General features: G+C 35.0%; 1 protein-coding gene across 1 annotated transcript; it reads right to left on the bottom strand.

Annotated features, from left to right (window-relative positions):
* Positions 1-25333, bottom strand: Actr10 (actin related protein 10). The gene is made up of 13 exons (XM_005322742.5): positions 24985-25333; positions 23361-23433; positions 21765-21847; positions 20613-20721; positions 18563-18670; positions 15808-15875; positions 15460-15539; positions 10315-10350; positions 8323-8402; positions 8168-8241; positions 3566-3647; positions 1779-1980; positions 1-201 (listed from the first exon to the last, which is right to left on the bottom strand). Exons 1-13 carry the CDS (start codon positions 25059-25061, stop codon positions 20-22), a joined length of 1254 nt encoding a protein of 417 aa, XP_005322799.1. The 5' UTR covers positions 25062-25333; the 3' UTR covers positions 1-19.
* Positions 25334-27042: the final 1709 nt, after the last annotated feature.

Genomic DNA, 27042 nt, shown 5'->3' with positions numbered 1-27042 from the left:
TTGAATTTTAATCAAACTTTTATTTCTCAGTGGAAAATGCTCTCTTCATCAAAGGTGGCTGAGCTTTCCCAACATCAAACATCATTTCCAAAGGCGGGTTATTGAGAGAACACCAATCAGGGATACGGCCCGTCTGATTATAATATTCCTTTGAAACTGAACGGCTCCCAAGGATATCTTGCAATGCTCCAAAAATAGCCCCTGTGTGGTAAAAATAATTTTACAGTTAAATTAAAATGTTTTACCAGAGACCTTTGAATAGCCATATATCTACTATATGAAAAAAGTGGACTGGTAAAATTCAGCAGTGCATATTCACAGTCTTTAATACCAGTTATGCTGTATTCTAAATACTAGGGTAAGCCCTAATTTCTGTGTTAAGAGTAACTAAATAGCTTTTAGCAGATGATACTGAGTATGATAACAAGTGTTACTATATCTGGAAGAAAGTAAGATAAAAGGTATTTTCAGCTTTGTGTAAATACAATCAATAAGACAATTTTTTTAAATGTCCTCTTGCCACAATTCAATAAAATGGCAGGTAAAACTCAATAGGCATCATTTTAAAGTCCCAAGATTTTATACTGAAGACCTTATAAAAACACGAGTCAGTTTTTATAAAAGTAATTTAGTTATTAAATCCATTAAATCCATTTGTCCTAGATCAAAATTACATTATTCGCCAAATTCTACAAGAAATACTATGTTCATTTAAAAATCTTAATAATTTATTTTTCTCTCTGAATGTATAATATAATCCTGATACCTAACTAGCTCTAAGTGCATAATAAAACACATGTCAGAATGTATACAATTATACAGATTCACAATTGTGTTTCTCTTCAAAGTAGTTACTTAGTAGGCAATTTGCTTATTTCAGTGAAAGGATTATTACTCAGAACATTCTCTGAATGTTCTCAGAGAATGTTCTGAGTATAATCAAACATAAAGGGGTCAATTTTCATTTGTGGCTCTTTAGCTCTGGCAGGATTGCTTTGAGCAATGGCAGCATCATTAGAATAAATTTATAACTATCATTACTCAGAGATAACTTTAATTGAATAGAAAAACTTACTTAAAATCACAATGCAAATAACAAGAAAAATAGGTATATTTTTCTTGTTATTTTGAAGATTAATATAAAGAGTAGTCACTGTTCAGAGAAAATTTAATCATTTTTATTAAGCAGGCAATTTTGAATATTGATTTATTTAATATAATCATTTTATATTCATGCTTCTCAGAAACAAATTATTACATAATGTTTTTAAATCTAACTTATTTTTTTATTATTTTTTTTAGATATATATAACACTGGAATTCATTTTGACATAATTATAAAGGCATGGAATATAACTGTTCTAATTCAGACCCCAGTACTTCCCCTTTCCCTTCCTTCCTCCCTCTGTTCCCTTCTCTCTACTGACCTTTCTGCTATTTTTTTTTTTTTAAAGATAGAGTGAGAGGGGAGAGAGAGAGAGAGAGAATTTTTAATATTTATTTTTTAGTTCTCGGCGGACACAACATCTTTGTTGGTATGTGGTGCTGAGGATCGAACCCGGGCCGCACGCATGCCAGGCGAGCACGCTACCACTTGAGCCACATCCCCAACCCCTCTGCTATTTTTTTTTTTAAAGTTAGTTTCTTGTGGGTATACATGAGATGAGATTCACTGTGGTATGCTCATATATGTACACATGAAAGTTAGGTCAGACTCACTCCACTGTCCTTCCCTTATCCCTTCCCCTCAATCCCCTTTATTAAAAACAAATTCTTACCTCCCAACCAGGCTACACAATTAGCCTTTGCAGGTGGAGTGTGAATTCGGAATGTCTTGGTGCCAAGTGCTTTTTGATATTTTGGTTTTTCTACCAAATACCTTATTTCTGCAAGCAATCTGTGGAGAAATCCTGGCAACATAGATGTGCCCCCTATGACTACCAAATTTTCTGCTAGTTGCTTCCTGGTGTCTATTGGGCACTGTTATTTTAAAAAAAAGAAAAGAAAGAAAGGAATTTATCCTTACTTGGGAAAGTACTGCTTGATTAAAGCAAACACATATAAGTATGTAGTATAGATTAAATACTTCACATTTATATTACAATAAAGTTACCTGCAAGTTTTGTTTGTTTTTTTTTTTTTTTTTTGGTGGTGCTGGGGATGCTAGGCAAGCACTCTACCAACTGAGCTATATACCCAGCCCTGCAAGGTTTTTTAATGTATCAAATACAACCACCATAATCCTACCATATTATATGCACTTAGAACTTTTAAATCCACAGGGCATATGGCAGTAAATATGAAAGTATTTTTTGTTTTGTTTTGTTTTTGGTATTGGGGATTGAACCCAAAGGTGCTCTGCCTCTGAGCTTCATGCCCAGCCCCCCCCCCCCACTTTTTTCATTTTAAGACAAGTTTTAAAAGTTGCCTCCAATTTGCAATCCTCCCATCTCAGCCTCTTGAGTTTCTGGGACTACAGCAACCTGGTATTTGCCACTGGCATTTGGATAGGTTCTCATTTACAAAGTAGAATGACTAAGTTGGGCCAAGAGCGTAAAAAGTAACTTTTCTTTTGAAGTTAGGAAAATATATGGAAGTTTAATTTTTCTATAGTGTTATCTTCAGAGTATTATATCCAGGGCCAGTTTTTGAGTAGAAAGATAACACTTAAAAATTATTTTCACAACAGTTCTAATAAGGAATGATATGGTCATCCAAGATGATATTATTTTAGATAGTCATTAAACAAAAGGGATATAGTATCATTTGCCTTATGGAATTCATTTGTTTTGAGATGCAGTCTTGCTACATTGGCCAGGCTTGCCTTGAACTCCTAGGGAAGTGATCCTCCTGCTATGCTGTGGAGTAGCTGTGACTACAGACATGGACCACTGTGTAGGGCTTTGCCATGTGGAATTTAAAATTCAAAATTATTCAAACCTGAGTTTGAAGGAACCACAAACCACACAAGGAATAAAGTAAAAACTGTATCCCTGCTTTGAAAAACATACATATGTTCAGGGCAGTAATTATTCTTGGGTTTGAAATATAGATAACCTACCTATCTCAGTGTCAAAGTAAAACTCATTAACTAAAACATTCAACAGAAAAGTTTTAAAAAGCAAAAAAATGTAAACCACTGGAAAAGGAACAGTAAAAAAGGATTCCTAAAAAAGGCATGCTGTAATCCCCACTACTTGGGAGGCTGAGGCAGGAGGATCTCAATCTCAAGGCCAGCCCTGATAACTTAAGTAAGACCCTGTTTCAAAATAAAATGCTTAAAAAAAGGGTGGGGGATACAGCTCAGTGGTAAAGTGCATGCCTAGCTTTTGCCAGGCCTTGGGTTCAATCCTGAGTTTACAAAGAAAAAAAGGGGGGAACAGTAGTACTCTATAAAAGTTAGTAAAATTTGACAAGCACAATTGCTAGTGAGATAAGGGATATAAAAACAAACAAAAAATTCACTGTTTTTTTTTCTTCTCAAAAATAATACATGACAAGGACACAGAGAAACTAACATTTAAAAAATGTTAAAATGTCAAAACAGAAACTTTTAACAAAATACCTGCAGAAGAGAATCCAATATTAACGTAGCAACTGATTTCTCTTCATTATCTTGTTCAAAGAGAATTTCCACAACTGAATCTCTGAAATTACAAAAAGACAGGGTTTGGTTGATATTATATAATATGACTGAGAATAAACCATTAGCTGACACTAATTTTTATGTATAAGTACTATGTTAATGCAGAATAATTTTAAAAATACAAGATGGTCTCATTTATAAATGAGGAGAATAAAAGTACCTGCCTCACAGGGGTTGATTCAATGAGTTAGTAGAGCAAGTTTTGGCACATAGGTATTCCCTAGGTATTAGCTATCACTATTACTATGTATAGATTAACATATATTTTGTGGGGAGGGGGGATAGTAGGGGATAGGAAAGTTAGCAGAATACAACAATTACTAATTGGGCATTATGTAAAATTGTGGATGTATAACCAACGTGATTCTGCAATCTGCATTTGGGGTAAAATTGGGAGTTCATAACCCACTTCAATCTAATGTATGAAATATGATATGTCAAGAGCTTTGTAATGTTGTGAACAACCAATAAAAATAAAAAATTTAAAAAAAAAAACATATATTTTGTGCCCAATTACACCTCCCCAAATCCAATAACAGAAGAGAAACAGCATTCTGTAAAAGTTAATAAGATTCAATAAGTATATAAGTCAATGATACAAGGGATTTAAAAATAACTAAAAACCCCTCAACACTCCTTCCTTCCTTCTTTCCTTTTTTGGTACTGGAAATTGAACCAGGTGTGCTTTGTCACTGAACTATATTACCAGCCTTTTTCATTTTTTATTTTGAGACAGAGTCTTGCTAAATTGCTTAGGGCCTCACTAAATTGCTGAGGCTGTCCTCAAACTTGTTATCCTCCTGCCTCAACCTTCTGAGTTGCTGGGATTACAGGTGTGCACGGAGATGCCTGGCTGGTTTTTATTTTTTAAATATGATGAATCTTTATTTGTTTACTTATATGTGGTGCTGAGAATTGATCCCAAAGCCTCACACTTGCTAGGCAAGTACGCTACCACTGAGCTACAACCCCACCTCCTGCCTGGCTGTTTTAAAAAATTAACACGACAAAGATTGCTAGTTGCCTAATAAAATATCCATTCCCCTTTTCTCAAATTAAAAGAACTATTTTGGGACAGCATGAAAAAGATCTTCAAGTTGATGAAATATTTCTGTTTTTTATTGTATATATTTAAGGTAAAAAATATTATGTTTTGATATAAACATATATAATGAAATTATTAAAACAGTCAAGCAAATTAACCTATGTATTCCTGTCCATAGTTACCTTTTTATTTGTGGTAAGAACAGTTAAAATTTACTCTTACCAAGTTTTCAGTATATAATGCAATATTGTTTACTATAATCCTTAAGTGAACACCGTATCTCTAGATTTTTTTATCCTGCAAAACTATAAATTTGTGTCCTTTAGCCCCCTTCTCTCCACTTTCTTCCCCTTGTCACATTGGTGGTTACTGTTCTATCCTCTTTCTAGATATTTGATGTTCTTTAGATTCCACTTATAGGCCAGATGCAGTGGTGTGCACCTGTAATCCCAGCAACTTGGGAAGCTGAGGCAGGAAGATCTAAAGTTCAAGGCCAGGCTCAGCAACTTAGCAAAACCTTGCCCGCAAATAAAAAATGAAAAGACCTGGAATTGTAGCGATAAAAAACACCACTGGGGTTTAACATCCCCAACAGAAATACAGTTTGCTAGTTTTGACATTATACTATAGTTATTTAAGATATAACCATGAAAGAAACTGGAAGGGTTTTCAGGAATCCTCTATTATTTTTAGTAACTAATCAATATTACTTGAAAAATTTGAAAATATGACCTCCTTTGTGTGTTGGGGGAGTAGATACTAGGGATTGAATCCAGGGGTACTCTATGGCTGAACTACTATTCTTTATTTTTAAACAGGAACTTGCTCAGTTTCCCAGGTTGGTTTCTAACTTGAGAACCTCCTGTCTCAGACACCTGAGTTACTGGGATTCCAGGTATGTAACATTTATGTTTGGCTATAGAACCCCACCAGTTAAAACACATAGCTACATATAATCAAATACGAGAAAATAAGATTGAGAAAAGTGATGATATATGGAATTTCAAAAACATTTTCTTCAAAGGAGAGAAAGCACTTTTCTTCTTAGGTCTATTTGCTTGAAACACAGACATGGAAGCTATATGGCCAACTATCCTGGACATAAGGATCGGGCTACATCCCAGAGATGACAGATGGGAACTTCTGAAGCCACTATCTTCATGTTTTTATAATTTGTGGCCAAATCAAATCCTAACCAATGCAATATAAAACTAACTGTAAATGTGTATTAAGTTCTATTTTTATAAAATCAGGATACACATTTTAAAGCTCTAAAATATTTTCAAAACACAAAAATTCTCTTAGTGATATTCAACCCACTTGCTAAACTCTTTCCCTTTCATCATTAAAGTAAATTGAGGCCTGCAGTATGCTAAACATTTATGGCAAGTCAGCCCCTTGCTGCTGTGTGTGCAAACTTCTGCTTCCAGTAGTTGAGATGCATGCTATGAAGAGTGGGTTTCCTGTTTCCAAATCTTTTATCACTTGATTTGATATTCAAATTATATAACTTAATAATTATTACTTAACCAATGAATATTAAGGTAGAAAAAAAGTTGTTCTTTCTATGAAAGCTATGCTTTAGAAAGACAAAAATTTTAAAAAGTTTTTAATTTTATTTTTTTTAAAGAGAGAGTGAGAGAGGAGAGAGAGAGAATTTTAATATTTATTTTTTTTTTTTAGTTCTCGGCGGACACAACATCTTTGTTGGTATATGGTGCTGAGGATCGAACCCGGGCCGCACGCATGCCAGGCGAGCGCGCTACCGCTTGAGCCACATCCCCAGCCCTAAAAAGTTTTTTAATACAGGTGAGTCAACTGTAAAAGTCCAGAAGAAAATAACTAGAAGGATTATGTACCAAGACTGATTCATAGCACCTTTAAGCTCTTGATATACTTTAAGACCACCAACTGACAACTGGAAATCATAAACTATGAACTTATGTAAACTTAACTCAGAACTCTATAAGCAGACATCCTCAAAGGTTTTCTGTTTTTGGTACCAGAGATTGAACCCAGGGGAGCTTAACCACTGAGCCACCTCCACAGCCCTTTTTATTAATATTTTATTTAGAGACAGGGTCTTGCTGAGTTGCTTAGGGCCTTGCTAAGTTGCTGAGACTGGCTTTGAACCCAGGATCCTTCTGCCTCAGCCTGCCAAGCTACTGGGATTATAGGAGTACACTGCCAAACCCAGCAGTTTTTCAAATAAGTACACATTTATGGGGATTTGGGATATGGCTCAGTGGTACAGTGTGTGTTTAGCATATGCTATAACTCAGGTTTAAACCTCACTACCACCAAAATAATAAAAGATTAAAAGTGAAAATAAAAACACACTTATGGGCTGGGGTTGTGGCTCAGCAGTAGAGAGCTTGCCTAGCACATGCGAGGCCCTGAATTAGATCCTCAGCACCATATAGAAATAAATAAAATAAAGGTATTGAGTCCAACTACAACTAAAAAATAAGTATTTAAAAAAACACTTATGGGGCTGGGGATGTGGCTCAAGTGGTAGCGCGCTCGCCTGGCATGCGTGCGGCCCGGGTTCGATCCTCAGTACCACATACCAACAAAGATGTTGTGTCCGCCGAGAACTGAAAAATAAATAAAAAATTCTCTCTCTCTCCTCTCTCACTCTCTCTTTAAAAATAAATAAATAAATAAATATTTTAAAAAATTCTCTCTCTCTTTCCTCTCACTCTCTCTTTAAAAAATAAAATAAAATAAAATAAAAAAACACTTATGCATTTTGTTAAAATATAATGTTTAGCATGTGACTTTTAAAAAATGTTCCTTTATTGCATAGTGTTACATATTAATTCAAATAAATAATAAAAAGTGAACTACTAATTAATCCTGAAAAGGAAAAAGAGTCATGGGATTCAATCTATGGAGTCTAGGTTTGGACTTAAAAGACATGCTATCCTTGAAGCAATATTATGGTACTCAATACCATCAGGTCCACTACCTGTTTTTATCAAATATTTGGTATCAAACTTCTTGTTATGCCTCAAAAGAATTGCTAGTTTTGTTACTAAAACTAATTCTGAATTATTCTGATAACAGGAAAATATACTTTTTTAAAGTTTTAAAAACCTGAATATAATTAATGATGAATTATGAAGCTTAATGAAAAAACTCAACTGGCCAGGCATTGTTTTGCACACCTTTAATCCCAGAGACTTGGGAGTCTGAGGCAGGAGGATTGAAAGTTTGAGGCCAGTCTCAGCAACCTTGTGAGATGCCCCCTATCAAAATTAACAACAAAAAAATAAAAATGGCTGGGGACATATCTCAGTGATAGAGCACTCCTGGATTTAATTTCTAGTACTGTAGAAAACAAACAGGCAACAAAAAAAATCTCTATTGTCAAATTGGCAATTCTATAATAAGGGCTTATAAAAATACAAGTATTTTTAAAAGCCAAGAATTTATTTTGCTTATTATTGTGCTCATAAAAATTAAGATCTAACCTGATCGATCCAAGGACATGTAAAATCTTCTCTCCATCTAATGGATAGTCAACATTTGGGGGCGGTGAGGGACGCTGAAATAAAGATATCATAAGTGTAAGTCTATACATGTTGTAACCTATGAAAAAATAAGATATATTTACTTTTTAACCTACCTCACTATTCCCATCAATATTAAATTTTGCAGCTTGGATTTTTAGTCCACGCTTCAGGTCACTTACAAAGCAAGTGCGCACTTAAAAAGAAAGGAGGAAAAAAGACTGTTAATGGCTTGTGATTAACTAAACAGTAAAATTACACAGCAGTTATCTTAACAATTCTAGTCAAGTGTTCATGTAAAGTAAAGCCACACTGAAAAAAGAAAACCACCTTTGAGGAAAACCTTTGAACATTTCAGGATACTAAAACATATTTTAGTATCCTGAAATGTAGCTTTTCCAATCTAACAAATTTTTTTTTAAACCAGATTTTTACTCCACCACCCTGTTCTCTCTGAATCTTTATTAAAAAATCTTGGTTGCTCAGAACAGTTGCAGGATTTTTTGACACAATTATTTCCTTCTGAGAACAAAAATTTAAAAGCAGAAACAGAATTGAAGTTAAACACAGGAAACATGATGACTTGGCTGAATTACTTGCAAACGACATGTATTATGCAAAGAATTTTATTGAATTATGAGTGTGTTGTATACTTATTTAATAGAAATGAGATCCTTTTGTACATATTATTCAACACCATAGTTTTTCCTTAACATTATCAACATCTTTCCAAATTTACTTATGTAGCTCCTTCTTTCTAATTGCTACCTGATATTCCTTATTATGAAGTTATCAAACATCTTTCAATATTCCCCTTTTAAACGAAGTGAACACTTTAAATTTTAACATGACAGATTGCTTCCCAAAAAGTTTATTTATTAGAAATATATATATATATATATATATATATATATATAAAACATATATATTCACTTTTCTAGAATCTCACCAATACTGAATATCTATCTTTTAAACTTCTGCCAACTAGATGCTTTCCTAACAGGATAGTTAAACAAGTTTTTATAAGTTACAGGTCATATAAAAGAAACAATTCACATGGTCAACAACTGTTATATCATGGAGAATAAGACTGAAAAATAGGAAGGAAAGGCATTATTTTACTTGAGATAAGTTCATTTTCTTGTTGAATGTTGCAATAGGTTTGATTACAAATGACTAAAATTTTGTAACAATGAAAAAAATTTTTAGGTAAGTATACCATATAAAAAAGCAATATAATGAAGAGCAAGAACAAGACCTATTTATAGACCTGATGCTCATTTTACCTACTTGGGTGACAAAGAACAAATGATCTAATGTTTCAGGAAACTGACTATACTAAATTATCTTCAAATCCCTTTAACTCTAAAATCCATTATTATCTAATTTTCTATAAGAATTTCAGAGTATTAATTTTACATGATACTCCAAGTACTGAAGAACACAAATTGTATTTTAAATGCTTTTCTTTGTAGTGAATAAAAATACTAGAAACCCAATTTGAATATTATCATAAAAATCTATTCTAGTAAAGTAGAAGTAATACATCTTATTAAAGTGAATCCAATATACTTTGGTTCTAATTCTAGAATTTCTGAATAGTCAGTAAAAATGACTAACCTTATTAAACATGTACAAAGAAAAACCCAAGTAATAAAAGAAACATCAGATGACACTGAATTAGTGATTTTCTTAAACAACTGTTATTTTATACTGTATAAGCTAATAGTTTCCTGGTAACCCTATATACTTCATATATAATTGAGAAGCTGCTTCAATAATGTATCATGAATAATGAAAGAGCTCCCATGGGTCTTAAGAAAATCTGAATTTTTATTTATATTATTCTGTAACCTATACACTAAATATTTTAGGATTTTACATTATGACTTTATTTTCTATGTAAGTATTTAAAAACATACCATCCAAACTAACACTAAAGATTGAAAGGAGGGGCTGAGGCTAGGGCTCAGTGGTAGAGCACTTTCCTCGCACGTGTGGTTTCAATCCTGAGAACCACAAAACAAACAAACAAATAAATATTGTGTCCAACTACAACTAAAAAGAAAAAAAAGAATGAAAAGGATAAAAACAGGAACTTAGTTTACCTTTAATGTCCTCTAAGATACCTTCTGGAACTGAACCTAAAACAAAAATTTCATTTAGAATTATAGAACTTTACTAATAATTTATAAGTCTAATAAACTGCATTCACATTTCCATTTTTTAGCTTAGCAAAACTTAAAAAGGTATTACTACTACAATTTTTTAACAACCCTAATAGAAAAATTAATTTTGCTTTTGGAGAATAAATTTCATCAAAGTAAAGAGAAGGCATACAAGTTGAAGTCACTGAAAAAGTGCTACAAAAAGTCAGACACTCATAAATTTTATAAAAATGAAAACATTAAAATAAAGTAGGGTAACTGGGATTAAATAGGACTGACCAAGAAAATCTTTAACCATGAAGCTGTTTACTAGTTGTCTTATAGAAAAGTACTTAGAAGAAATCTAGGACTTAAGGACGAATTATTTTTCTTTTACAAAATGTTCCAAGTTTCCTTATCTTTTCTTTGATAATAAGTAACTATTAGTAATATGCTAATCCATCAATGTCTGTGTGTATGTGTATTTGGTATGTGTGTGTGTGTGTTTGTGTGTATCTTTTTTGGGGGTGTGGGTACTGGAGATTGAACCCAGGGGTGCCTTATCACTGAGCTACATCCCCAGCCCTTTTTATTTTGAGATAGGGTCTCACTAAGTTGCTAAATCTCTCTATATTGCTGAGGCCAGTCTCAAACTTGTGATCCTCCTTCCCTCAGTCTCCAGAATCATTGAGATTACAGGCATGAATCACCCCACCTGGTATTCAATACATATTTTCAAAAAGGATCACATAGTCTTTTAATTTCCTTCAAGATAAAGGTAATATTTTTTAAAAAGAATGAGAAAGCACCAATTTCAAAGAATTCTAAGCAACATATAGAGCCTTTGAAGATGGATGTTGAGTATGTTATGTTAACCAATGTTATATGGTGTTGTCACCAACAATTTTGTTTTCTGAGTTAGAAACAGAATTTTCTAACCAAAATTTCAGTCTTCTAAACCAAGATATTTAATTCATTCTTAAATATGTAAAAATATTTTGATTGATTATAAGAACAAATTGTTGACATCAATGAAGCTAGAGATCTGTGGCTGCAAAAATAGATCATGATTTCTTAAACATAATGATGTTGTTCTCTGACCTAGATCTATGTATCTTGTCTTCTATACCTGTCAATTCTGATGGCTTTGATTTCAAGCATTAAAATCAATTAAATTATGAGAATATGGTGGCACACACTTGTAATCCAGTTCCTGGGGAGGATAAGGCAGGAGGATCACAAGTTCAAGGCCAGAAAGACTGTTATCAAAATAAAAAATCAGTAAAAATAGATGAGGATGTAGCTCAGTGGCAGAGTATGCCTCTGGGTTCAATTCCCAGTACTCCAAATAAATAAATTAATTAAATGACACTCAAAACCCACAAATTTGGATGGAGCTGAGTGCCATGGTGCATGCCTGTAATACCAGTGGCTCAGGAGGCTGAGGCAGAGGATTAAAAATTCGAAGCCAGCCTCAGCAATTTAAAATTAAAAAAAAAAAAAAAAAAAGAGAGAAATAGGACTGGAGATGTGCCTCAGTGGTTGAATGACCCTGGGTTCAATCCCTGGTAGCAAAAACCAAAAACAAACAAACAAGAAAACCACAACTTTGAGATGTTAAACCTTAAATTTAAATAAAAGCATACTAGGGCTGGGGATGTGGCTCAAGCGGTAGCGCGCTAGCCTGGCATGAGTGCGGCCCGGGTTCGATCCTTAGCACCACATACAAACAAAGATGTTGTGTCCGCCGAAAACTAAAAAATAAATATTAAAAAATTCTCTCTCTCTCTTTTTTTTTTTTAAAAAAAAGCATACTAGTTTTGAAAGGGAAAAATGTTTACTATTAATAACTATGTCCTTAGGATTATACATCATCTAATCCTTTTTGACTTTTTTGGGCTCAGAATATAGCAATAAAAGTGTGTGTGTGTGTGTGTGTGTGTGTGTGTGTATAGTTTGTAAATACACATATATATTGAAGGTACACGTTCAAAGTTTTTTAAAACCTGGGAGGTCAGTGTATGATCAAAACAGTTTGAAGATTTCTATCTTTAAGAGTTAAAATCTAGCTCATAAAAGGATAAAGATATTCCAAAGCATTTAAACTTGGCTAGAAAAATAGATGAGAGAAATGTAAATGGATTATAAAAACCTGCAATTTAAGAATAAGTGTTAAGCCGGGTGCAGTGTTGCATGCCTATAATCCCAGCGGTCCAGGAAGCTGAGGCAGAAGGATTGCAAGTTCAAATCCAGCCTCAGCAAAAGCAAGGCACTGAACAACTCAGTGAGACCCTATCTGTAAATAAAATTTAAAAAATAGGGCTGGGAACATGGCTTAGTGGTCGAGTGCTAAAAGCCAGTGCAGTGGCACACACCTGTAATTCCAGTGATTTGGGAAGCAGAGACAGGAGGATTGCAAATTAAAGACCAGGCTCAGCAATAGCAAGACCCTAAGCAACTTAGAGAGACCCTGTCTCAAAATGAAAAATAAAAAGTACTGGGAATGTAGCTCAGTGGTTAAGCATCCCCGGGTTCTATTCCTGGTGTTAAAAAAAAAAAAAAGAAATAGTTTTTTATAGGCGAATGTAAGATAGGTTTGCAAATAAATGGTTTAATTTAGCTAAAGTCAGATGCTGCTTTGGGAAGAGGATACTTAATTTTTCTGTCTGCCACCCGCTGGCTTCCCAGGAGGAACTGGACCCAGAGGTGTTCTACCCCTGAGCTACACCCCCGTCCTTCTTATTTTTTTGAGACAGGCTCTTGTTAAGTTGCCTGGACTGGCATCCAACTGTAACCCTTCTGCCTCAGCTGCTGAGTTGCTGGGATTATAGGCATGTATCACCAAGTTGAGATGAAATAAATTCTAAATACTAAATGAAAGATGCTGTTGAAAATTCAACTGAGAATACTCAATTATATCTAACACCTATATCTTATCTTTGCTAAGGATCTTAAAAAAGAGAAATTTTAAATGTATTTCCATTTCTGATCCTGCTATGTGGGTGATTTAGCAAACAGCAATATGTTTAATTCCTTAACTTTAGTAAGATTGCATGATGAATTATCATAGATTTGATTTGGGGAAGTTTGGGATAGGAAGATTAGAATCAATTGAAAAAGGTTAACTAAAGAAAGGATATCCAAATGCTGGGCACAGTGGTGCATGCTTGTAATCCAGCAGCTCAGGAGGCAGGAGGATTGACAGTTCAAAGCCAGCCTCAGCAAAATCGAGGTCCTAAGCAACTCAGTGAGACCTTGTCTCTAAATAAACTACAAAACAGGGATGGGGATATGGCTCAGTGATTGAGTGCCCCTGAGTTCAATTCCCAGTGACACCCTCCCAACCCCACAAAAATTATTTTTTAAAATATTTCTGAGATTAACAAAGGGGCAAATTATTCTGCTTGGGGAAGATCAGGATGGCTTCACAATGGAGGTAACATTCCAGATGAGTTATGTTGTAGGATTAAAAACTCAACCAGGCAAAGAAAAACATCCCAGGTAGATAAATGTTATAAATGAAGGCATAGGATTATGCAAGAAGGACTCATGGTGCTTGAAGGACTGTAATAAACTAGTTAGGGCTAAGAGGGAGAAGCAGGTCAGACTGGGAAGAAACCTGTATATGACACATTACTTGGATTTTAGTTAATAGAAGCTAACAACAATTCTGAAGCAAAAGAGCAATTTAATCAGATTTTTGTGGAAAGTTACTCTTGACAACAGTGTGAAATAGACAATCAGTTCAGAAAATAGGCTGCTATAATAAAAGGAATTAGATTAAAATAATACCTTTGTTTTCATATGTTAAGTGGTGTGGAAAATGGAGGGAAAAGATGAATTTTGAGAGATTTCTTTGGAAGAACTGAAAAGATTTACTAACTCCCAGTTCTCTAAAATGGAAGATAAGAAAAATGTTGTTATTCTCATCTAAGAATCACTAACTGAAATACACAGGAAGTCTTAGGTGACACACACAGTTTGTGTCTGATAGTCAGCTGGAAATATGAATATCAAGTTCAGAAGAAGGATCAGGCTCAGTGACATATCTGAGACTCAATACCATACAGGTATACTGAAGTAATGGAATTAGATGAGATCACCTTTTAAGTAAGTAGAAAGCGAGGCATGGAGACGTAAAACGGTAATTCCAGCAGCTAAGGAAGAAGGATCAAGAGTTCAAAGCCAGTCTCAGCAAAAGCGAGGTGTTAAGCAAGTGAGTGAGACCCTACCTGTAAATAAAATACAAAATTGGACTGGGGATGTGGCTCAGTGGTCAAGTGCCCTTGAGTTCAATCCCTGGTACTAAAAAGTAAGCAGCTGGGTGTGGTGGTGCATGCCTATAATCCCACTTGCACAGGGAGTCTGAGACAATTGGATTTCAAGTTTAAAGCCAGCCTCAGCAATTTAGTGAGGCTCTACACTACTTAGCAAGACCAGGTTTCAAAATAAAAAAATAATAAAAGGGCTGGTGATGTAACTCAGTGGGTAAGCTTCCTTGGTTCAATCCCTGGTATCATATAAATAAATAAGTAAATAAAAGCAAAAGAAAGTAGGAACAAAAAATTGACCCTTAGAGAAGTCAGTGGAGAAAGCAAAAGCAGAGGGTACCAAGAAGGAACATTCAGAAATAATAGACACCACAAAAGAAAAACCTGAAAGCTGAGGAAAAGGAGATTTTCAAGAGTATACGATGATCCACGATGTTAAAAGCTGAAGCAACAATGACTAACAGAAATGGATTTGGTCATTAAGAATTTAATGAAGAGCCAGGTGCAGTGGCACACACCTGTAATCACAGCAACTCAGGAGGCTGAGGCAAGAGGATCCAGCGTTCACAGCCAGCCTCAGCAATGGCAAGGTGCTAAGCAATTCATTGAGACCCTGTCTCTAAATAAAATACAAAATTAGGCTGAGGATGGGGCTCAGGGGTTCAGTGCCCCTGAGTTAAATCTCCAGTACCCAGAAAAAAAAAAGGAATTCAATGAAGACCTTATAATTGGGGAAAGGTCATCAGAGTGTTGGAGGAAATCAAAGTAACTAAAATATAAGTTAAAGAAATGAAAAGAGTATAAATTAGTCTTAAACAGCTCAAAGTGAAATTACCCATCACAGAGGGAAGACTCTGTTCTTTAGCAGCACCCGTGTCAACAGTACATTGTTCCAACAGTTGAGTTTCCAATTCCCTGAAATTTGAAAAAGTCACAGAAATTAAAATATTGCAACTAATATCCTTTTCTCACTCAAAACTTTTACTATATAACAGATTATGTGCTTTAAATAATAAAATATGGTGCTTTTATCCTTAAAAGATGAATACATTCAAAGTTAAGAGAGAATGGAATGAATGAAATTAATAAGCCCTCTATTGACATTCATCAATAAACAGATTAGTATCTGCTTTTGTAACAAGCAAATGTGAAAAGAGAACCTGCTAAATTCCAAGAGACTTACCTGTGAAGAGCTTTTCCTCCAAGGGGTAGTGCTCCCCAACAATTTAGTACTGGGATTCCTTCATATATCTATATGGTAGTCAAGGACATTACTATTTTAGAAGATATAATGTGGTTTTCTTGATATTTTTCTCAACTTCTGGAGTACTGTTCTAAATCTACTTAGGTGACGGGCTCTTATATTTTATTTTTAAAAGTTACAGACATATCCTTTTTCATATTCTTCACCAAAGAAAACATTTAAAAAATAAGCCGGGCACAGTGGCATACACCTGTAAAACCCCAGCAACTTAGAATGAGGCAGAAGGATCCTTAAGATTTTAATAAGGTTGCTTAAGGCATTGTTTAAGTTACTGAGGCTGGCCTCAAACTTGTGATCCTCCTGCCTCAGCCTTCCAAGATGGTGGGATTATAGGTGTGCGCTACCATGCCTGGCTCAAAGACTTTTTAATAAAAAAAGAAAAAAATAAAATATATCATTAAAGATTTTTACTGTATATATTGGAATAGTTTTTTTTAAATATTTTTTTAATTGTAGATGGACATAATACTTTTATTTATTTGTTTTTATGTGGTGCTGAGGATCAAACCCAGTGCCTCACACATACCAGACAAGTGCACTACCACTGAGCAACAACCCAAGCCCTGGAATAATTTCTTAATATAGTGTTTAGATAAAATATACTATTAATCTTATTACTTTTGCTTGTGTTTTTTTTAAAATAATGGTTCTTAGAAAACTTTAAATTACATATTTGGTCCATATTATATTTCTATAGTAGAGAGCTTGACTGATATTCTATAAAAAGGGGAAAAAGTATACTGGTAAAAGTACTGGTTTTAGACACAAACATATGACTCTGAGTCACAACTACCTTTCTCAACTTTTAATTTATTCATTTATGTAAAGATAATACTCATGTTGTAGAGTTGTTTTGAGAATTAAAACAAAGTACTTTATATTTAAAAACTACTAATTTAGTTCCTTGGAGTACAAAATTTTATTTCCTCCCCACAAATATTTCTTCCAATAAATATACATGGATACCTTAAAACTGCAAGAGTCTTACATGCACATACTTCAGCTACCTTTTTTCAATGAAGCAATGTCCCCTTGATATTCTAACAATACTTATGGATAACTCTACTTAAGTGTTCATAATAAAAAAAAAAAATGCAGCTGGGCACAGTGGCTCATGCCTGTAATCCCAGCTTCTTGGGAGGCTGAGACAGGAGGATTTTGAGTTCAAAGCCAGCCTCAACAAAGGTGAGGTGCTAGGCAACTCTGTGAGACCTTGTCTCTAAATAAAATACAAAATAGGGCTGGGGATGTGACTCAGTGGTTGAGTGCCCCTGAGTTCAATTCTCAGTACCAAAAAAAAAAAAAAAAAAAAAAGAATGCAGCAGTTTATATAATAATTCCATCTGGGGACAACTTGAATTATTAGTAAGTTCTTCCTTAGTGAATGACATAAGAACTCTAACACTTAATTGAGCAAGCTACTATGTGCCAGGTCCTGTGCTTAATACTTCACATACATTAACTCACTCAACCCATGTAATTCTTTAATGAGATAGAAATATTATCATTGCTATTTTACAGATGTGGAAACAGAGGCCAGAAGAATTTACACGACTTGACCAACATCACACCTAGAGTAAGCAGCATAGCTTAGGGGGCTGGGGTGTGGCTCCATGGTGGAGCACTTCCCTTGCACATGTGAGCACTGGGTTTGACCCATGTGAGCACTGGGTTTGACCCTCAGCACCACATAAAAATAAACAAACAAAATAAAGGTATTGTGTCCATCTACAATAAAGAACAAAATTTTTTTTTTTTAAAAAAGCATAGCTGAGATTTGCACTTATTGTGTATTTGATTCCAAAATCTAGGCTCATAAATCCTATGGTATTCTGTCTGCATGAAAGCTCCCATACATAAAAGAAAAAAAATGTATTCATTTTTCTAAAAGTGAACATTTCATCTATTTGAAGGCTGAATTCATTCTGCCATACAATTTTAAGTTTTTTTTTATTATACTTTCTCATTTCAGTTTCTCTAATGACTATTTGTATGATTTTTTTCCTTAGAATTTAACTATCCTAGTCAACTTCTTCAACACATTATAAATAGCTGTTTCTGGAGCTGGGGATGTGGCCCAGGTGGTAGCGCGCTTCCTGGCATGCGTGGGGCACTGGGTTTGATTCTCAGCACTTCGAGGGAATGGAATAAAGATACTGTGTCCACCTAAAACTAAAAAATAAATAATAAAAAAAAATAGTATTTTGAAAACTGAATAGAATATTCATCAAGTCTACTCTTGGACTATATACTAGAACCCAACTATAATTAAACTTTCTACAAAAAAGTAAATTTAAATCTTAAAATCCTGCAAACTTTTACCATATGGTAATAATACTTGTATATAATAACCCCAAATAGTTCAATACAATAAAAAATCATTTGTAGTCAGGCACAGTGGAGCATGTCTGCAATCCCAGTGACTTGGGAGGCTAAGGCAGGAGGATCACAAGTTCAAAGCCAGCCTAAGCAATTTAGCGAGGCCCTAAGCAACTCAGCAAAGCCCTGTCTCTAAATAAATTATAAAAAAGGGCTAGGGATGTGGCTCAGTGGTTAAGCACCCCTGGGCTCAATTCCAGTACCCCCCCCCCAAAAAAATCATTTGTAATAAACCACTTATTTCAGTTAAAGCATAATAGAAATTACATAATTGGCTGGTTGACAAAAAAGATACAGGTAACACCAGGCTTTCCCTGTATCCACAATCTAGGACCATGGCAGAGTTAATTCCAAGTGTCAAAAGTGCCATTAGATGACTTGGAGCAAGCAAGACAGATGGAACCTAGAAAACAACAAAACTAGAATGAGTGGCAGTTTTTGAAGATATTAAAATACATTTGAAAAAACATCACAGGAACATAGTATTTATTTTTATTATGGTATCCAACCATTTTATAATATTTAGCTAAAAACTAGTTGCTTGATTTGAATGAATTTAATACTGTTATAAATAAAAACCACTGAAGTTGTTTCATTACAAAGTGATAATTCTGAAACATTTTTATTAATACTTGTTCTATTTCCTTAGAAGTGGGAAAACAGAATGGGATAAAAGAGATCTGGAAACATAAGTTCAAAGACGATTTTAAAAAAATACAGTGATGAGGCTGATGAGGCAAGAGGATTGCAAATTCAAAGCCAGCCTCAGCAACTTAGCAAGGCCCTAAGCAACTAAGTCAGACCCTGTCCCTAAATAAAAAGTAAAAATGGCTGGGATGCAGCTCAGTGGTTAAGCACTCCTGGGTTCAATCCCTAGTACCAATAAATAAACAAATAAAGAAAAAAAAAAAGGAAACAAATGCCTTTACCATCCAGAGGAAAACACAGAAAAGAATTTTTAATTTATTTGTGAAGTTTGTAATATGAATTATATTTTTAAAACACTATAATCTAGCAGTTAAAATTAAATTGAAGAACAAAACTACAAAAATCTTAATTGTGTGACATTTTCTCCATTGAGAAGTTGACAATCTAGTGACACCCCAAACACTAGATATTTGGTCCATCATAATCAAATAGCCAAAATAATAGCTATATTTCCCTTAGCTAAGTAGATATAGCAAGTATTCTAGTCATATACATAAGGATAGTTATCAAACACAACTAAATCTCTTAAAAGCATAGATACAGAGAACCTTCTTTATTCACATAAGAGCTGATATAAATTCTTACTGTTTCGTTTTGTGTTACTCTGACAGCACGTGAAATTCCCAACTTTATGATATCAATAAGAAGAGGAGGCTATGCAATCTGTTCTCTGTACTTATCTTACCAAAACATAACTTAGGAAATATTAACTGCCCTTACCACACAGATACTGATTTTTAGTATTAGATATATTCCAAGTTCAGTAAAATGCATGAAACAACACGTTAATTTCTTATATACTGTAATATTTTATGTAATCATCCACTTTCCCTTGCTAAAAAGAACCCTAAATTTCAAGGAAGAGATTTTAAATAAATTAAGTAGTAAAGATTCTGGCATACTTTAAAATGTAATAATCTTATAATATATTCTCAGTCTTAAATAAATAATCTTGACTCCTATAAAATAAAAACTTCAAGTAATATTACTAATATCGAGAGGTCTCATTCCTGGGACTGCCCACTTAGTCTAAAAGACATAGTACTTTAATATTCCACTTAAAAGGAATTTAAAACTTAAAATAAAATTTAAAAAAATGAAGAATTCAGAGCAATCAGCATAACAAAAACTAGAAAGATCCAAAAGAAAGAAAACATGAACTCCATAATATACCTTTTAATTCTGAAAAAAAAAAAAAAAAATCCTCCCAAACTACATTAAAATAAATACCAGAAACACTAATAAGAAATATACTACCTAAAGGTTAGATAAAATGTTAGTTAAGCATGAAATAACCATAAAAAGAAATAGCCAATGTGAAGAGGCTTCTGTCATCTGATTCCCCAAATATACTGTATAATACACACAATGAAAGAAATAAAAATGCTGACTCATTAGTTTAAGTTTTGAGTGCTTATCAAAAAAACAAAAAAGGCAGGGAGGAGGGTGGGGAGATTCCCTAATATTAATATGAATGACTTTTATTACTTGTCTACTTTGTGAATGTGTATGTGTGGTACTAGGGACTGAACCCAGGGACTTACACATGACAAGCAAGTGCTATACCACATAGCTATAGTATCAGCTTTCTTCTCCAGTTTAAAAGCAGCTCAATCATTTGACTTAAAAATAGTTACCTCAAAATACTTGAAAAGAACACGAGTGAGGGTCTCTCTGAAGTGAGAAGGACATAATACCGACTCAATAATTACAACTCGACGATCTCTGGGATTCACCAACAAATGCCTGAAAAGAGATAGTTTTGTTTTTAAAAGTAAATAAAAAGTTGGTACTTATTTTGTTAATTAATACAATTTAAAAATAGAGAAACTGCTCTACCCTAGCTTTATGACAAAAAGATATCTCCACTTTATCACCCCAGAAAGATTATGTTTCTGAGCTCCTATTATGTGCCATGCACCATGCCAGAATCTCAGAAAACTAAAACCACAGCCCATTTTGACTACTAGCTTTAGTCATTAAAAAGATATTTTCTTTTCTGGGGTTATAAAAGTAATAGATGTTCACAAAACTTCAAAATGTTACAGAGATTAACTTGTAAAGTTCAAAAACCTTATACTTCTATTGCCCAGAAACTACCCCTAACAGTAGTCTATATATTTTTTCACTCTTGTGGATGTGTACACGTATCTGAGCAGAAATATTCATTCCACAGATGTTCTTCAATTTGTCCTTTGCATTTATCAATATACCTAAGCCACATTTCTGTATCACTAGACATAGATTAAAGATCCAGGGCCTTGTGCCTGCTAGGCAAGTACTCTACCACTGAGGAATATCCTCAAGCCCCTAAAACTCCCTTTTTATTGGCTACATGTCTTTCTGTATGGATGTATAATAATTTACATGTCATCTCTTTTATTAATGGGTATTTGATTTATTTTCAATGTTATGCTTGTTTTGTTTTCTAGTCCTCTAATAGACACCCACATCTATCTATCTATTTATTTATTTTGGTGTATGTGTTTGTGAAGGGGGAGTGCTGGGGATCAAACCCAGAGCCTTGTGCAGGACAGGCAGATACTTTACCATTGAGCTACATCCACAGCCCTCCATTATACTTAAAAAAAAAAAAAAAAAAATTATTTATTTTCTAATATATTTTTGAAAAGGTTGAAAATAAGCAAATAAAAATGACAACGAAAGCCAAAAAACTTTTTTGCATCAGATGTAATACAACCAAATATCATTATGACTGGCATTAAGAAAACATCTAATTGCAAAAGCTAAGAAACAAACAAACCCAAACAAACAGAATTCCACCTTACCTGAAATACAATATGTGGATGAATTCCTTTAGATAGGAATATAATTCTTCTGTATTTATATTATATTGAACAACTTTGATCGGCTATAAAAAATTAAAATGACTTATATTAATAATTTCAAAATGTGCTCATTTATTTTGATATATTTTCTCAGAATAAATAAAAAGCAATGTGTATTGGGAATAGATTAAAAATTAAAAAATAGATTAATTTCTTAAATTAGGAATCCATAAGAACTGGCAATATCCGAAAAAAAAAGAAATTTTTTGTTTATAGTAATAGAAGTATGTATCTGTAGGTTAAGAGCTATGCTCATACACATTTTTTTTTGCCTGTATGACTTACCATGTTAGCATGACTGATAATAAAAATCAATATTGATTAAAAAGCATTAAAGGACTCCTCAAATAATCCATATTTGGCTCAGTCCCTAGTCACTTCCAAAGCACTGAAATCATCCCTTTTACATTACCACACTCATTTATCTGTAAAATGTCTACCTTCCTGCTAGACTATAAACTCCAAGGGACAAGAAAAATAGTAGTTTATTTATAAACATGGTAAAAGCTGGGCACAATGGTGCATGCCTATAATATCAGAGAGAGGCTGAGGCAGGAGCATCAAAATCGAGGCAACTTAGCAATCCCCAGTACCCCCCAAAAAAAGTACCACAGGTTTTTCAGGATTATAGTGTTGTAACAGCAGAACCACCTATATCTTGTTTTCTAACCAGTGAATTTTATGGTAGACAAAATTACTCTATTCAATGTCTAATTTGCCAAATTAGCTTCAGCAAGACTTATTTAATATTTAGTAAAACTTTTTGTTGCTAGGCATGGTTGCACACAACTGTAATCCCAGCAATTTGGGAGGCTGAGGCAGGAAGATCTGGAGTTTAAAGCCAGCCCCAGCAGATTAGAGAGGCACCTAGCAGCTCAGCAAGACCATGTCTCTAAATAAAATACAAAAAAGAGCTGGGAATATTGTTCAGTGGTTAAGTGCCCCTGGTTTGGATCCTAGTACCAAAAAGAACCAAAACAAAACAAAACAAAACAAAAAAAACAACAATAAAAAAAACTGATTTCTCAAAATTCTTCTGGTTTTAGAATTTTAGATAGATAAGGAAATGAAGACTTTGAATAAGGTAAGAATAAAATTGTTCAGTAGATTATATTATGCTACAGGGCATAAAAATCATTATACTAAGGTTAAAAAAACTTTTCTCTTGATATTATATGATTCCACTTACATAAAATGTGCAAAAAGGCAAATCTATAGGAACAGCACATCAGCAGGAGGTGGTCATAGGAATCAACTATAAGTAGGTATTAGGAAACTTATTGGGGTGATAAAAATATTCTAAGATTAGGTTATAATCTGAACATATGTGACAAATTTATGGTATACAAAATTAGACCACAAAGTTGATTTAAAAAAAAAAAAACACTTTCTCTTGGGAAGGTAGATCATATCATTTCTCTTGGGTAGATCATATCATACATTTAGCACTATTTTAATCAATCTTATCTGAAGTCATATTTTAAAATATTTTATATTACAGAATTTATTTTGCTTATTTGTTAAAAAATAAAATACCTTAGGCATGCCAGCTCTTTTTATCACACTAGGAATTATACATCTTGGACCAGTTTCTCCAGCAAATCCACACCTGAAAATATAAGAAAAATTAAAACATTGCAACTTTTTCAATATTTATTTAAGTTTTTGTGTATTTATTTCAAAACTATGCCTATAAAAATATCTGGAAATACCTTTGATGCATTCAAAGGGACACTATCCAGGTCCCGTCAAACCCTAAGAGTTTAGTATCATCTAATAGTAATTTGTACATTAAAGGAAAAAAATCAAATCATTTCAAGTTTTTGATGCTGAAATAAACCAGTATATCGTTTTGGTTAGTATTTATTTTTTCCCCAATTTTTAATTATAGCTGAATTTGAGACAAGAAATTTCTACAATCCTAGATCTGCATTATATTATGTGACTTCATTGATACCGTTATGCATGCATCACTTAATGGTGATTTAGTTAATGTGCAACACTATCCTGTGTAATAGCTTTTTGCTTATTTCTTTAATGTACAGTCAAAATAACCTTTGAGCAGTAATTTCAAGATATCTATTATGTTTTTTGAAAATATATTTTTTCAGTTGTTGATAGATCTTTTATTTATTTATATGCGGTGCTGAGAATGGAACCCAGTGCCTCACACATGCCAGGCAAATGCGCTACTGCTGGGCCACAGCCACAGCCCTATTGAGATAAATAAGAAAATATTTTACAGAACAATACAGAATGTATGAACCAAGGATTATGTTTAATTCAATTTTGTAGCTCTCGAGGTTCAATTTTTCAGTATATCTTTTAACCACTTAATTTAAAAAGTTATTTAATACTTACTACATGTTAGACAGTGCTTAAAGACATATAAGGACTTCAAGTATTTCCATACTGTACATATACAGTCAGATAACTAACTGCAAGACACTTTTCTCTCTTGAGCCTACTACAAGGACTCTTAAACTAGGGTGCAAAAACCACAAAGATGGTCCGCCAATCCCTGGAAGCTGTATGCAAATGTTTTAAGAATTGTGCATTTGTGAATGCCATCTGGCTTTCAAAGATTTCTCAGCCATCCAAAGGCGCATACTAATGTTTTCAATTTTTTTTTAAATGCAAAAATCTAATCTAAGAGTATAGAGAACCCAACAAAGGACAGTGTCCTCAACTAAATTCCCTTAGTTGGGGAGCAATATCACTATCTTAAATAATTTCCAGCACCAACGGAAAATCCGTTCAATAAAATTTTAGAGTGGAAATCATTATCAAGCATTACAACTGGTTGCAGCCTTCCTGATGAAACGAACTCAGGGAAAGCGGGGTCCAGGTCATCGCTGTCATCCCAGACACAGAACCTCAAAAGGTCCCTTGGGTTTGAGGTGATGACCACAGAGGCAGCGAGGACAATCCTCTCAAAGCTCCCTGAGTCTCCCTTCCTCCCAGCCCCACTTGCTCATCAGGATTTGCATCCCCCAAGGTGTAAACAAAAGCCATCACTTGGGGGGAGGGGGCGGTGCCGAGAAAAAGCACGGAGGAGACCGGAAACTGCCCTGGGAGCCCACAATGAGGACCCGGGCTGGGCCGGTACTCAAGCCAACTGAACCCCCAGGGGGCCACAGCGGGCGCCATGGCCACTCACTTAGTGAAGGCCTCTCCTAAGTCGATCACGACAGCCGTTTTCTCGCCGCCGCTGCCTAGGCCCTCGTAGAGAGGCATGGTCGTCACGCAGACCCAGAGGACTGCGCGGACTGTGCGATCCACAGGCCTCGGCTCTCCGGGAGGGGCTGGGGCTGGGGCTCTACCGCGGGCGGTGGCGGGGACCTCGCGTGGCCGCGGCGCGCCAGCCGGGGCTGTCTCAGGCTGTGCCTCACTCCGCGTCAAGCCCAAATCCTCTAGGTACTCCTGTCTGCGGCACTTGGGAGGAGGAACCGCGGGCGGTCGCGGATCTGGGTGCGCGGGCACGGGATCTGAGGCGATCAGGCGCTCCGGGCGTCCCAGTGGGGCGGGGCGGAGCGGCCCTTTGGGTCCTCCCGGCCCGGGGCCCTCACGCGGCGCGTGCGCCTCTGTGAGAGGTCTTCTTGCAGAGGTGGCCTGAGATCTAAAGCGTTTAGCTTGAAGTCTTGCAGCTTGGGTTCCTGAGCTTCCGATCTTAGCCTATCATTTAATCATTGCAATAAAATATCTAGAATAGGTGTTCTGTTATGTGTAGAAACCGAAGCTCGGAGACATTAATGATTTTTTTTGTGCCCCCCCCCTCGGCAGAGCCAGGAACGGGCCAAGACTTTCTGATTGTAAAGCTTTTACAGGTGCTTTAAAGAATGATATGTACTGACAAGGCTGTATTTGGTAGTTATTTGGCTGAAAGTTTTTACTTTAGTCCCAAAGAGCAGCTAAAGCAGCATCTATCAGTCTATGGAAGTGAAGATGGTTTAGTGTGTGTGTGTGTGGGGGGGGACTGAACCAAAGGCTCCTGTTTATCCTAAAATGAGGAGCTGTGCAAACTTAGGAAAGATGCCAAATCTCTTTGTGCTAGAATGTAATAGGAAATCTATATTGACAGTGGACTGTTGACATGTTTAACAGCTTTCTGCAGGGAAAAAAAAAATATTTCCTGCAAATATTGGCTCTGACTGACTAGTGGTGAAGGAGATTGTGAAAGGAGAGAGTGAACTATGAGGAGAGAGATTCAAGGGTAGATCTGTGGAGAAAAACAATTAGCTAGTTTACTGTGTGGAAAGGTGTTCCCAAAATTCTTTTCCCTGGAGAACCCCAAAATGTGACCTTTGCATTAGGGTGTTTGCCCATAAAATGCCCAAGTTAAGATGAGGTCATACTGGATTCAGATAGATCCTGCTCTCCTGACTGTTGACTAAAGTTAGTGTAGTAGGCTGCTGCCCTGTGTCTGACCTATTTTCCCTCAGTTTATCATTCTTGTCTACTGAGGATGCCTGAGCTTTCTTACAAAGGATAAAGAGTTAAGGCTGTACAATGCAGAAATTTAGATAATGTGATATTAGCAAAATTCATGTTCATCTAAACGACTGATAAGAGATCTTCCTGGAAACAAATTGCTGGAGATAAAAAATAAATGGAGCTGTGATGGGAAAGGAAATTTAAAAGTGGGAAGGGATGGAATGTTTGTTTAATAAGGTCAGAGAATTTAATAGGTCTCTTTACTTGGGTTTAAACTCTGTCACTCTGTCATGTTCCTAATACCTCTGATCATTACCTTATCTATAAACTATATTGCTACTTTACAGTATTTGTGATTATTGGAATTATTTGTGATTATTGGAATTATTTCTGAAACTACTGAAAATTATAAAGTGCTATTATTACCCATACTGAAGTTTCCATGACTGCTCATGAACTGTATTCATACCCTAGGAAATACTATACCACAAAAACGGGTGGGTTAAAGCAACAGAAATTTATTTTGTCACACTTTGGGAGGTGAGAAGTCAGAAATTAAGGTGTCAACAAGATCATATTTTATCTGATGGCTTTGGAGAAGGATCCTGCCTCTTTTTTTAGTACTAGAGATTGAACTCAGAGGCACCCAACCAGTGAACCATATTTTCAGCCCTCTTTTGTATTTTATTTAGAGACAGAGTCTCACTGAGTTGCTTAGCAATTTGCTTTTGCTGAGGTTGGCTTTGAACTTGCAATCCTCCTGCCTCAGCCTCCCAAGTTACTG

Source organism: Ictidomys tridecemlineatus, chromosome 5 (genome assembly GCF_052094955.1).
Source record: "Ictidomys tridecemlineatus isolate mIctTri1 chromosome 5, mIctTri1.hap1, whole genome shotgun sequence".
Lineage (NCBI taxonomy): Eukaryota > Metazoa > Chordata > Mammalia > Rodentia > Sciuridae > Ictidomys > Ictidomys tridecemlineatus.
Note: the sequence above shows the minus strand (reverse complement) of the source record. Positions and strands in the feature narration are given on the sequence as shown.

Excerpts from the sequence above, each read along its gene's own strand:
- Actr10 (XM_005322742.5), bottom strand. The coding sequence starts at position 25,061 with ATGCCTCTCTACGAGGGCCTAGGCAGCGGCGGCGAGAAAACGGCTGTC. Across the intron at positions 23,434-24,984 it reads TTAGGAGAGGCCTTCACTAA|GTGTGGATTTGCTGGAGAAA; the intron begins GTGAGTGGCCAT and ends TTATATTTTCAG. Across the intron at positions 3,648-8,167 it reads CATGTCCTTGGATCGATCAG|AGATTCAGTTGTGGAAATTC; the intron begins GTTAGATCTTAA and ends TTGTAATTTCAG.